The sequence below is a fragment of the Somniosus microcephalus genome, chromosome 2 (genome assembly GCF_052327205.1).
Source record: "Somniosus microcephalus isolate GS21.2 chromosome 2, FLI_Smic_1.0, whole genome shotgun sequence".
Lineage (NCBI taxonomy): Eukaryota > Metazoa > Chordata > Chondrichthyes > Squaliformes > Somniosidae > Somniosus > Somniosus microcephalus.
In genome coordinates, this window is record NC_140988.1 from 233,916,162 (window position 1) to 233,929,546 (window position 13,385).

The 13,385-nt window shown below is 47.6% G+C and overlaps 1 protein-coding gene across 1 annotated transcript in view; it reads left to right on the top strand.

Annotated features, from left to right (window-relative positions):
- The window catches only part of LOC147123282 (mast/stem cell growth factor receptor Kit-like), a 94,869-nt gene extending 82,892 nt beyond the window's left edge, over positions 1–11,977 (top strand). Inside the window, exons 20-21 of the mRNA XM_085965710.1 lie at positions 2,874–2,979; positions 9,814–11,977. Coding sequence (XP_085821836.1) covers positions 2,874–2,979; positions 9,814–9,972 — 265 coding nt within the window. The 3' untranslated portion in view covers positions 9,973–11,977. The remainder of the gene's footprint in view (positions 1–2,873; positions 2,980–9,813) is intronic.
- Positions 11,978–13,385: the final 1,408 nt, after the last annotated feature.

A 13,385-nucleotide genomic window follows, 5' to 3' on the forward strand; every position in this document is an offset into this window, starting at 1 on the left:
AGATTTTGGAGAACCAGTGGATGTGGTGTATTTGGACTTTCAGAAGGCTTTCGATAAGGTCCCACACAAGAGATTAGCGTGCAAAATTAAGGCACATGGGATTGGGGGCAAGGTATTGACTTGGATAGAGAACTGGTTGGCGGACAGAAGGCAAGGAGTTGAAATAAACGGGTCGTTTTCCGAGTGGCAGGCAGTGACTAGTGGGGTACCGCAAGGATCGGTCCTAGGACCCCAGCTGTTCACAATATATACTAATGATCTGGACGAGGGAATTGGATGTAATATCTCCAAATTTGCAGACGACACAAAGCTGGGCGGGAGGGTAAGCTGCGAGGAGGATGTCGGGAAACTCCAGTACGATTTGGACAGGTTGGGTGATTGGGCAGAAACATGGCAAATGCACTATAATGTGGATAAATGTGAGGTTATCCACTTTGGTGGCAAAAACAGGAAGGCAGATTATTATTTGAATGGCAATAGATTGGGAGAAGGGGAAGTGCAAAGAGACCTGGGTGTCCTTGTGCACCAGTCGCTGAAGGTAAGCATGCAGGTGCAGCAGGCGGTTAAGAAGGCAAATGGTATGTTGGCCTTCGTAGCAAGAGGGTTCGAGTACAGGAACAAGGATGTCTTGCTACAGTTGTACAGGGCCTCGGTGAGACCGCACCTTGAGTATTGTGTGCAGTTTTGGCCACCTTACCTGAGGAAGGACGTTCTTGCCATGGAGGGAGTGCAGCGAAGATTCACCAGGCTGATACCTGGGATGGCAGGAATGACGTATGAGTTGAGATTGTGTCGACTGGGCTTTTACTCACTGGAGTTTAGAAGATTGAGAGGGGATCTCATCAAAACCTATAAAATTCTGTCAGGTCTGGACAGACTAGATGCAGGAAGGATGTTTCTGATGGCCGGGGAGTCCAGAACCAGGGGTCATAGTCTAAGGATAAGGGGTAAGCCATTTAGGACTGAAATGAGGAGGAATTTCTTCACCCAGAGAGTGGTGAACCTGTGGAATTCTCTGCCACAGAGGGCGGTGGAGGCTAGTTCATTAAATATATTCAAGAAAGAGTTGGATATATTTCTTGAGGCTAAAGGGATCAAGGGATATGGGGAAAAGGCAGGGACAGGGTACTGAATTTGGATGATCAGCCATGATCACATTGAATGGCGAAGCAGGCTCGAAGGGCCGAATGGCCTACTCCTGCTCCTATCTTCTATGTTTCTATGTTTCTATGTTTACCTGGACTCCTCCTATCTTGAGATAGTGTCTGCACACTTTGTCCTTGAACCAGCAATCATTATGGTCGTGTGTTGTTCTGCCGCAGCGATAGTACTTCACTGTTCCGTATGACATTTCATTTGTGCCATATTCTTGCGGTGTCCGTTGTATCTCTGCAGCGCCCCGTGCTGCTGCTTCGTGTGATACTGCCATGCTGAAAGCCTTGTCCAGCGTAAGATCCTTTTCTGATAGAAGCCGTTTCTGGGTTCCTTCACTTTGAAGCCCACACACAAACTTGTCCCTTAAAGTATCTGCTAGTCCCGTTCCAAACTGGCAGTGTTTCGATAGCTTGCGCAGTTCCATTAAATACTCAGCATTAATTTCATCTTTATGCTGGTTCCTTTTGTGAAACTTAAATCGTTCTGCTATCAGCAGCGGTGTGGGGTTTAAGTGGTCCTGTAGGATTGACACTATGTTTTCAAACTCCTTTTCTACTGGCTTCTCTGGGGTTACTAGGTTTCATAGTAAGCCATATGTTTTTGCACCCATTGAATTCAACAATACCAGCGCTTTCTTGTCATCTTGCACTTCATTCGCCTTGCAGTATACTTCTATGCGTTCGACACATGTCGTCCAATCTTCGACTTCATTGTCGAACGCTGTGATACTGCCACTCTTCGGCATTTTTGGGTGTGGTTAGACTGGCTTAAAATGGCGTCTCCCGCGCTTTCCTTTGTTCCCCGCTGCGGCTTAAAATGGCGTCTCCCGCGCTTTCCTTTCTTCCCCGCTGCGGCTTAAAATGGCATCTCCCGCGCTGCTGCCAACGCCGCTCTCGGCGGTCCTCGTGGCAATGGCAGCGCCTCGCATTTTCCTGCGTGCCTCTCTCCCCCGTTGACGCTGCTCAGCCCTTGAACACTGGCTGCGCTCTGCTCTCTCTCGTCTCTCTCCCCCGTTGACGCTGCTCGGCCCTTGAACACCGGCTGCGCTCTGCTCTCTCTCGTCTCTCTCCCCCGTTGACGCCGCTCGGTCCTGAACACCAGCTGTGCCCTGTGCGCTCTGCCCTCTCTCTCTCCCCCGTCGACGCTGCTCGGCCTTTTTCTGTGCCGCTCGGTCGGGCTTTAGCCCATCGCTGTCCGGGAAGGGTCTGCGCAGTACCTGTTGCCAGCCCGTTTCGCTGGACCACCGTGACTGGAAAGCCAAGCCTGGCTCTCGACAGCCTCCCCTGCGATGCTCAAATCTCCGCTGGATGACTGGGCGGTTGCCCATGGTCGACGCCCGTGCTTCTGGACTCGACCTTCTTGCACTGTTCTCCAGGAGCGAATCCCTGGGAGGTGATGCAGAGTTGCAGGTAGGTTTGAACTTGCTCATCGCCACTGTTAGATCCATGTATCTTAATGTTGTGTCCTTCAATAATCAGACAACAAGACTGCAGGGAACGATTCAACAGGTGTTTACTGAATGAGGGTTACTCTAGAACTAACTGTACAGATCACTATTCAGAGTTTATATACAGGTGTGGTCACTGCCGGTACTACAGTATACAGGAGCTGTAAAAAGTAGTTCTCCCCTTAAAGGTACATACATTACACTACTGTCTTTCATGAAATTGTTTCCCCTTTTGTGTTGTTGTTAACTGAGTAATATTTCAATCCCACAGGTATGAAGTCATGAAAGCTTGCTGGGATTCTGACGCTTTAAGAAGACCTACATTTGAACAAGTAGTGGAGCTGATTGAAGAGCAGCTGTCAGACACCTCCAAACATGTAAGCACCAGAGTGTGTGGGTACAGCAGAGTGTGGCTACAATATGTGTGGGCAGATATGACCCAGAGTGGTTGGTTATTTCCTCAATGTGGTAGCTGCTAGAAAAGTTATATCTACCCACAGCCTGTTTGTGGAACTCTGCCATCAACAGTAAATTAAAGTTACAATTTCAAATGACTTGAATGAAAGCAACAATTTCAAGCCAAAAAAACAAGGGTGAAAATTCACAGTGAACTAGTAGCTGCAGATCATTATAATGTGAATAAAAGGCTTTTCTAGCCTCATAGATTATAAATGTTCTGAAATGTGTCCTGCTTTTAGTCTGTGGTTGCTGGTTTAAGTACAACAGCCAGTAAATATTGGCCTTGTGGTAAATCTTTAGCTTACTGTTAAGCAATGTATGTCCTGCATCACTTCAGATAGAGGCCCCGATGTTAATCTGAACGGGGTGGGGAGGGGGGAGGGAGGGGTGGCGGGGAGGGGCGGGGTGGCGGGGTGGGGGAAGGGGGAGGGGTGGTGGGGAGGGCGGAGTGGTGGTGGGGAATGGGGAGTGGTGGCGGGGAGGGCTAAGTGGTGGCAGGGAGGGGGGAGGGGTGGTGGGGAGGGGTAGGGGTGGTGTGGCAGGGGGAGGGGTAGCAGGGAGGGGGAGGGGTGGCGGGGGGAAAGGGGGGTGGTGGGGAGGGGGGAGTGGTGGGGGGAGGGGTGGCGAGGCGGGGGGAGGGGGAGGGGTGGCAGGGAGGGGGGAGGGGTGGCAGGGAGTGGTGGTGGGGGGGAGGGGGAGGGGTGGTGGGAGGGGGGAGTGGTGTGGGAGGGGTGGTGGGGAAGGGGGAGGGGTGGCAGGGAGGGGGGAGGGGTGGTGGGGAGGGAGGAAGTGGGAGGGGTGGCAGGGAGGGGGGAGTGGTGGTGGGGAGGGGGGAGTGGTAGCAGGGAGGGGTGGGGGGGAAGGGGGAGGGGTGGTGGGGAGTGGTGGTGGGGAGGGGTGGTGCGGAGGGGTGGTGGGGAGGGGGGAAGGGGGCGGGGTGGTGGGGAGTGGGGGAGGGGTGGTGGGGAGGGGGGGAAGGGGGAGGGGTGGTGGGGAGGGGGAGGGTTGGTGGGGTAGGGGGAGGGGTGGTGGGGAGGGGTGGCGGGAAGGGGAAGGGGTGGCGGGGTGGGTGAATTGCATGGGCGAATTCCAAAAGTCAACTCAGCAGGTCGAAATCTATGATCTCAACTGAATTGAAGCAATTCATTTTGACTTCCGAGTTTCGCATCTCCAAGCTATGCAGCGGGCATGATGCACACCCACATGACATGATCTCAGCTTTATTTAAAGGGACAATGTGCAGATGAAAATTTTAGGTGTTCACAATGTATGGTGCACATAGAGTAAGGCAGCACCTAGATTCAATGATGCATCACTGGAATTACTGCTTAGTGCAGTCAGGAGCAGGAGGGACACACTATTCCCCAGCAATGGGAGGAAGAAACCTGCAACTCTCACCAAAAAGGCGTGGTTGGAGATAGCTGAGGAGGTGAACAGCAGAAGCGTTGTACCCAGGTCTTGGATGCAATGTAGGAAGCGGTTAAATGACCTAACGAGATCAGGAAAAGTGAGTACATTTGCTGATTCAACTACATCCTGTGCTTAAAGCACATTCCATTTTCACTCTGTCTTGCTAAGCGTACTCCATCACATCACTCCTCAGATCCACTCAACTATCAGCAGCACCCAGCCTTTGCTTTCTATGTACTTCACCACCTCCCCATGTTTCCATCCACCTTTGCCACTCACCCCAATCCTTATGCAACCTGATGCATCTGTCTCATAGTCACCCTCACCAAATGCACTGCATCCATCGGTTGAATACCTCACCTTCATTCGCTCACGGGTCTGTTTCTTCGCCCCTTGTAGGAGAAGAAAGCACAAAGCGCTACGAAGAGCGACAAGACTGGAGGTAGACTGCCTGAAATAGTCCAGCTAACAGTTGCAGAGGAGGAGACCAAGGGGACACATCTGTGCCCCTCTCAATTGGAAGTGGAGAGACAGGGAATTCGCAGATAGCTGGTGAAAGAATTAGAAATATCTCTGATACATATGCTGACTTTATTTCACCAATGACTGAACTATGAGAATATACTTTAGTGTGGTGATTGTCAAGATTGTGACTTTGCCACGATTAAATCATATCCCTTTCTTTTGTCTTCCAGGGCCTTCACGCATACATCAAGTGTCACAGGACATCTATGAGGGTGGTTCATCAGAGGAGCTCATTCCTTCTGAGGGTGCACCGTCACAGGACTTACAGCCAGGCACCAGCGCAGATACTTGCACTTCGATGGGCCCACTTAGACAGTTAGTTGGGTTTTCACCGGGTAATTCACACCTCACAAGTGAGCATGAGCATACACTGGTGGCAGGGACAGCTGTGAAGAGTTCATGTCGAGGGCACAATCCTCTCCAAGCTCTGCTCAGCTGAACCCTAGGGGCTATTGTTGCGAAGGGGAATGCTAGAGGTGCATCAGCAACTTAGCCAGATATTGACAGATGTGCCAAAGACACTCTCCACAATAGCGGAGAGGATGGAGGAGTCCAACTCAATCGCTAGTGAATTGGTGGGGCAAGGATTTGCGAGAATGTCTGCCATGGAGAGAGTGGCCGCCTCCATAGCGCTTCAAGCACAGCCCTCAAATGTGTCCATGCAGGTCATGACCACAGCCGTGCAAGAGATGTCTGCCACCTTAAACAGGATGAGCGATACCTTACCGTGGCCTTACAACATGTCACTGATCTCCACCAAGCTAGTCTGCAGCAGAGTGGTAGGAGTGATGTGGTGCTGGCCCAGGAGAGGAATGATGGCGAAAGGGGACAAGAAAGTGGGGACTCCACTTAAAGTACTCCCACTTCTCAGCCGTTGCCTCCCCCTCAGCCAGTACCCGACATGCTGTCTCATCTCCCAATGTCTGAATCTGCTCTTGCACAGGTGCAGGTGGAGCAGTCTTTGGCAGGGCTCTCAGGGGCTCCGAAACCCAGAGCGCGAAGGCCAAAAACATCTCAGCAGTCAGGGCAGGGATCTGAGCAGCCTGCCTCTACCTCTGCTGAAACCACATGGAATGCTCTACATAGAAGTGGTAGGAAGCTTAAGTTCAAGAAATTGTAATTCACCAAGGGTATGCACATGGGTGTTTGACAAAATATTGGCCCAGAAATTCGGGTTGGAGGCTTCCCGCGGGTGCAAGCCTCCTCCGACCTGCACTTACCTTGCGCGCCGGCTGTTGTGCTATGGGCCCGCGTGGGATTCCGATCCTGGGCCTGCTCCAACTGCCGGCGCGCAGTGCTTGCGTATCCCAGGGGCGCAGTTAGTTCGAAGTGTCCCCTGGGATCACATGGGCCATGGAGAGCCAATCGTAGCAGGGAAGACCTGTCAAATCTATAATTAGAGTTCAGCCCCTAAACATAACTAAAACTTCAAATAAAATTTTTTTTTTATCACATTTTTAAAATAACTATAAATGACATAAAATAACTATTTTAAACAATAATTTAAATTGTTGAAAAAATTAATTACAGTTATTAACGGGGCTAAAAATAAACATCTTTCTTTAAAGTATTTAAAAATAATAAACCTGTGGAAAAAATGTTTTAATTTTACTTAATTCATCACTTACCTTGTTAAAAGCAGGCCTTGCGATTGCTTTTTAAAAGCGTAGCTGCTGGAGACTTACCCTCCCGGAGAAATCTGGGAAAAAAACGGAAGTTCCAGGCGTACGCGCTGCCTCTCCGGCGCACGCGTTCGACCTGTAAACCCCTTCCTTTAAGGGAACGGAAGTTCCGGTTTCCCGCGCATGCGCAGTGCATGCGCGAAACCGGCACTTTTGTTGGGCCTATGCGTGAGTACCCAGCGTATACTCACCCGTGGGGATCCGAATTTCTGGCCCATTATGTTGTTACGTTTCCTTTTTTTATAATGCCACATAAAATTTATTGCTTACCACCACTTCCACGTCTTGCTCATTATTGCATCCCGAGTGCCAACTCGCCCTTTCGCTTGTTTCCTGATGAATGTCATTACATGCCGGGACCCATTGGGTGGATGTACAATGGGTGGATGAGTGGTTGAAGGACTATTTAGTGCAAAGGGATGGGGAGTTGGGTGGTCCCGGTGGTGGGAGCAGACTGCAGGATTTCATTTCTTAATGTTTTACACAAGGTGAACCTTCGCTATATTTAAAGCATCCCTGGCATTCCAGCAGCAATGTAAATGGCTGGTCTGGCGATGGGTGCCCCATCTTCAACCTCCTCTGCCTCCTCCTCTATACTTTCCTCATCCGAAGATGAGTGATGAGCCCCATCATCCTCCTCCACCTGCAGTCCTCTCTGCTGTGCTGCAGGACGCAGCACATCACTATTGTTCTGGACACCCTTGCTAGCGAGTACTGTAAGGCACCTCCAGATCTATCTAGGAATTGTGATGGCTTGCTCTATGACACACCTGGTGGTCACATGGCTCTCATTGTAGCGCTCCTGTGCCTCATTGATGGGGTTCATCACAGCTATCATGGGCCAAGTTTGAAGGTAGTATCCCTTGTCTTCTAAGAGCCAGTCCTTAAGTCTGCTTTTGGAACGAAAAGGTCTGCAATTTTGGACTGCCGCAGTAGGAATCCATCGTGACAGCTCCCAGGGAATCTGGTGCAGACCTGCACGAACCTCTTCTTGTGGTTGCACACCAGCTGTGCATTGATGGAAGAATATCCGTTGCAGTTTATAAAAACTCCTGGTTGCTGTGGTGGTGCTCAGATTGCCACGTGTGTGCAATCGATGGCACCCTGTACCTGGGGGAGTCCAACCAGAGAGGCAAATCTGGGTACCCGCTCATTCTGGCTATTGTCATCACAAGGGAAGTTTACATAACTCCCAGCCCTGGGAAATAATCCATCCATCACCTGCCTTAAGCATTTATGTGCAGCCGATTGCGAGACCCTCAAGATGTCTCCAGTAGCGCCCTGGAAGGAACCAGAGGCAAAAAAATTAAGGGCGGTGGTGACCTTCAGAGCCATTGGTAATGTGTGTCCACCAGGCCCAGCAGGCCTTCTTCTCGGAGGTTGCAGATATCTGCCACCACCTGATGTAACAACCTCAGCCTGCAGAAGCACTGCTCTTCCGAGAGGTCAAGGAAGCTAAGCCTCTGTCTGTAAACCCTGTGACATGGGTAGTGCCTCTTGTGACCTGTGCACCTCCCTCCTGTGCCTCTCTCTCTTGTGCACGTGCTGATCCCACCATGGATGATGATGGTCTTCCTCTTTTGATGTGCTGTCAAAGACATCCAACGCGCCTCCCATCTTGATCTTGTCAGTTTGAAAGCCTCCAAGGTATAGAAAAAGCTGTATCAATGCAAGAACTCTCTGCCAAATGTTTGCCAGAGGGAACTGAGACACCAGCTGTAATAAGTGAGGTTTCATTCAGATGGGGAAATCACAAGTTTAAATACCCACCTGAACTGTGGCTCACTCTCACCTCCATTTCACTGGTCAGTTTCCCAAGCCCCGGGAAACTCGTGCTGGGCACTTTAAATTTAAAGCTAAGTAAAATTCAATTTACAAACATCTCAAAAACCTCTCCTAAGTTTGTTAATTTCAACAATAAGTACCCATCCACCTGCATTAATTAAAGCTCTAACTTTGGCGAGTAGGTTACTCACAGGCATCCAAATGTGCCTCTGTTAAACCCAGAAGTAGGCTTGTTGGAGCCAGGTTGCAGTTGCGATCCAAAAAACAATTATTTTAACTACCCACTTGTCCCCAACCCACCCTTTCTTGGGGGTTAAAATTCCCCCCCAATGACTCAGAAGGCCTGAATAGTATGTTCTGACCAGCATGAAAGTGGGAGTGGAAATGAAGATTTATGCCAGGAGTTTCTTTGTGGGTACACCTGACTGGCTCCTGTAACAGGCTATAGGCACCTATGCATGATTTATGCATCATTCCATTTTTAACCCTGTCCTTTTAGAAGTCATCTACGCTGTGACTGTGGCAGCTTACAGACTCTCAGAATTTTATATGTGGCAGAAATTGGTGCAGTGGGTTAGAACATTGCACTTTCACCATTGGGATCAGGTTTCTAACATATCACTGATTAGGTGATGAAAATCTAATTTTTCTCTGGCTGTAAAGTTCCCAAATCAACACAGTTCCTAGTTGGCACAAATCTACACTTCAAGAGTGCTGATAATTTGGCACTGGCACAAAATTAGCGATATCACTCAAACAGGCCATAAAGATGGCTGGTGTGGAAAAGCAAATTGTTGGGGCACAGTAGTGCAAACTTTTCTCTGTATCCAGCCATTCCTATTCCTGGTGAAAATGCGTTCCGTTAACCAGTGATGACATTTCTCACCTTAATGACAACACAAGTCAATAACTGACCACTGGATCAGTGAAGTATTAAGTTCAGTAAATGTTATGAATACAGAAAGACAGATAACTCTCTCCCATTGTTTCCCCATGAAGCTGTGAAAGCTGTAGGCCACCGTAGGTCAGTGCAATCATTAACAACCAGGGTGCCTCTTCTACCCATTCATCCTCTCAGGATTGGAACTGACACAAAAGCTTAGTGTACTCACAGCAGGAGTTTAAAAAATCACACACACATACAAGTTAAAAAGCCTTCCTATGGGGCAAAAATCGCCACAAAACATATCAGTGCCCCAACAGTCGAAACTGCAGCCAGTGTGACAAAAGTAGAATGAAACAAGGCACTCAGAATTACCCATGGTTCGACAGTAAAAAAAAGTCACATGGAGCAGTTCTACAAATACACAGTACCGACTGATGATCCATTTTCTCTCCTTACTTTTACAGAAGTATTCCAACTTGGAGTCAAATTTCACCACCAGGCTTAAGTTCTCTAGCCACTCCTCACGTCTTAATTCAGCCGGCAGCAGCAACGCTTCTGACCAACCGTTACTAATGAACGATGACGTGTTCTTTGAAGATGAAAACAAACAGATGCGAATTTGACATTGAGCAAAGAAAAGTCCAAAATACTTACACCCTGCTGAAACTAATATACAGAAAAATGTCTGAATGTATATTTTATTAACACTTATATAAAAATAATGTTGGATTCTTAAATCTACTTGGAAACTACTGTACTGTGGTCCTGTGTGACCAAGTTATATCATCTGTGATAATATACACCAGAGTGATTGTTTATTACTGTTTTCAGGGTGTTTTACAGACATGTAACACAGCCTGACATTTTTTAAAAATGCCATTCAAATTTTATTTTTGAACTATACGCAACTGTGTTTATCATTTATTTTGCTGCAAGAGGTACTTGCATCAAAGCAAGATTCTGCTGAACTAGCTAATTTATCCGGCAAATAATAAATAAACAGACTGAATTTATAAGAAGTGTGAAGCAACCAGCTAGCTCTTTAAGATGGATCTGCACCAGCGATGGAATGGAATCCACGTGTCTCTTCCAGCCTCCCAGCCTTTATTTTCTGCATTATATACAATTTCTTTTGTATTCTAACATGCCCTGTCGCTGAGTTGATCCCAGAACCAATAAATGCCTCAGTTCAGTGCTTGGTTTAATGATGTAGGTGAAAATGTGCCAAACCTCAGACATGACTTTTATCAACGTAACTTTCATAGACAATATTCATCAGCATTATTGTTACAAAGACACAATCATATGAAAATAGCAATGCTGCGAGTCCAACCTTCTACTAGTTCATTGATAGAGTGTACATATAATGCTGTGTTACTTAGCTGTCTGGCTCCAGCACTGCAGTGAGTGATTGTAATGCCTAATTGGAAATCTCACATCAATACAGTAATTCAGAGGAATGGCAAACAAGTTGAGAAAATACTAAACTCAGAAACATAGAAACATAGAGATAGGAACAGGAGTAGGCCATTCGGCCCTTCGAGCCTGCTCCGCCATTCAATGAGATCATGGCTGATCTTCGTCTGAGATCATAGCTGATCTTACCAGTTCAGTACCCCGTCCCCGCCTTTTCTCCGTAACCCTTAATCCCCTTAGCCTTCAGAAATATATCCAATTCTCTCTTGAAAATATTTATTGAATTAGCCTTCACAGCCCTCTGTGGCAGGGAATTCCACAGGCTCACCACTCTTTGAGTGAAGAAATTCTTCCTCATCTCTGTTTTAAATGATTTGCCCGCTATTTTTAGACTGTGGCCCCTGGTTCTGTGCTCCCCGGCCATTGGAAACATTCTCTCTGAATTCAGCCTGTCCAGGCCTGCCATAATTTTATATGTTTCGATGAGATCCCCTCTCAATCTTCTAAACTCCAGTGAGTACAAGCCCAAACTATTTAATCTCTCTTCGTAGGTCATTCCCGCCATTCCAGGTATCAGCCTGGTGAATCGCCGTTGCACTCTTTCCATGGCAAGAGCATCCTTCCGCAGATGGGGCGACCAAAACTACACAATACTCCAGATGCGGTCTCACCAGCACCTTGTACAGCTGTAGTAAGGTATCCCTATTCCTATACTTGAACCCCCTTGATATGAAGGCCAACATACCATTTGCCTTCTTAATCGCCTGTTGCACCTGCATGCTCTCCTTCAGTGACTGGTGCACAAGAACACCCAGGTCCCTCTGCACTTCCCCATCTCCCAATCTATTGCCATTTAGATAATAATCTACCCTCCTGTTTTTACCCCCAAAGTGGATAACCTCGCATTTATCCACATTATAGTGCATCTGCCACGTATCCGCCCATTCCCCCAACCTGTCCAAATCGCACTGTAGCCTCCTGACCTCCTCATCAGAGCCCACCCCTCCTCCTAGTTTAGTGTCGTTAGCGAATTTGGAAATATTGCATCCAATTCCCTGATCCAGATCATTTATATATATTGTGAACAGCTGGGGTCCCAGGACAGATCCTTGCGGCACCCCGCTGGTCACTGCCTGCCACTCCGAAAACGAGCCGTTTATTCCAACTCTCTGTTTTCTATCCGCCAGCCAGTTCTCTATCCACGTTAATACTTTGCCCCCAATTCCATGAGCCTTAATTTTGCATGATAATCTTTTGTGTGGAACCTTATCGAAGGCTTTCTGGAAGTCAAGGTACACCACATCCACTGGCTCTCCCCCATCTATTTTACCAGTTACTTCCTCAAAAAATTCCAGCAGATTAGTCAAACACGATTTACCCTTTGTAAATCCATGTTGACTCTGTCCGATCCTTTCCCCATTTGTCAAGTGCTCCGCTATTTTATCCTTAATAATGGACTCTAGCATTTTGCCCACAACCGATGTAAGGCTTACTGGTCTATAATTCCCTGCTTTCTCTCTACCCCCCTTTTTAAATATTGGGGTAACATTAGCTACCCTCCAATCCACGGGTACTGTTCCCGAGTCAATGGAGTTCCGGAAGATGATCCTTAGAGCATCTGCTATCTCCAGGGCCACCTCCTTAAGTACCCTAGGATGTAGTTTATCAGGCCCCGGGGATTTGTCGGCCTTCAGTCCCCTCAACTTACCCAACACCATATCCCTAGAGATACTAATTTCTGTCAGCTCCTCCCTCTCATTAGTCCCTATGTTTGCCGATATTCCTGGGAGGTTATTTGTGTCCTCCTTTGTGAATACAGAACCAAAGTATGAGTTTAATTGGTCTGCCATTTCCTTATTCTCCATTATATATTCTCCCGAATCGGACTGCAAGGGACCGACTTGGGATTTTACCAGTCTTTTCCTCCTGATATACCGATAAAAGCTTTTGCAGTCTGTCTTTATGTTTGCTGCAAGTTTACTTTCGTATTCTATTTTCCCCTTCCTGATTAATCCCTTTGTCCTCTTTTGCTGTATCCTGTACTGCCCCCAATCTTCCGGTCTGGTGCTTTTTTTTGCCAGTTGATATGCCCTTTTTTTTGATTTTATGCTGTCCCTAATTTCCCTCGTTATCCACGGTTGAGTCACCTTTTTAGGTTTATTTTTATGCCAAACCGGTATAAACATGTTCTGGAATTCTTCCATTCTATCTTTGAATGCTTGCCATTGTCTATCCACTGTCAATCCCCCCAGAAACACCACCCAATCAATCTTACCCAATTCCCGTCTCATACCCTCGTAATTCCCTTTATTTAAGTTCTGGACCTTAGTCTCTGATTCAATTTCCTCACTCTCCATCTCGACTGAGAGCTCGATCATATTATGATCGCTCTGACCCAAGGGGCCTCGTACAAGAAGATTGCTGATAAGTCCCTTCTCATTGCACAATACCCAGTCTAAAATGGCCTGATCTCGAGTCGGCTCCTCGACATATTGGTCCAGATAACCGTCCCGAAAACATTCCAGGAATTCCTCCTCCTCAGAATTTTTACTAATTTGGGTAGTCCAATCAATATGTAAATTAAAGTCACCCATGATGACAGCTGTGCTCTTATCGCATG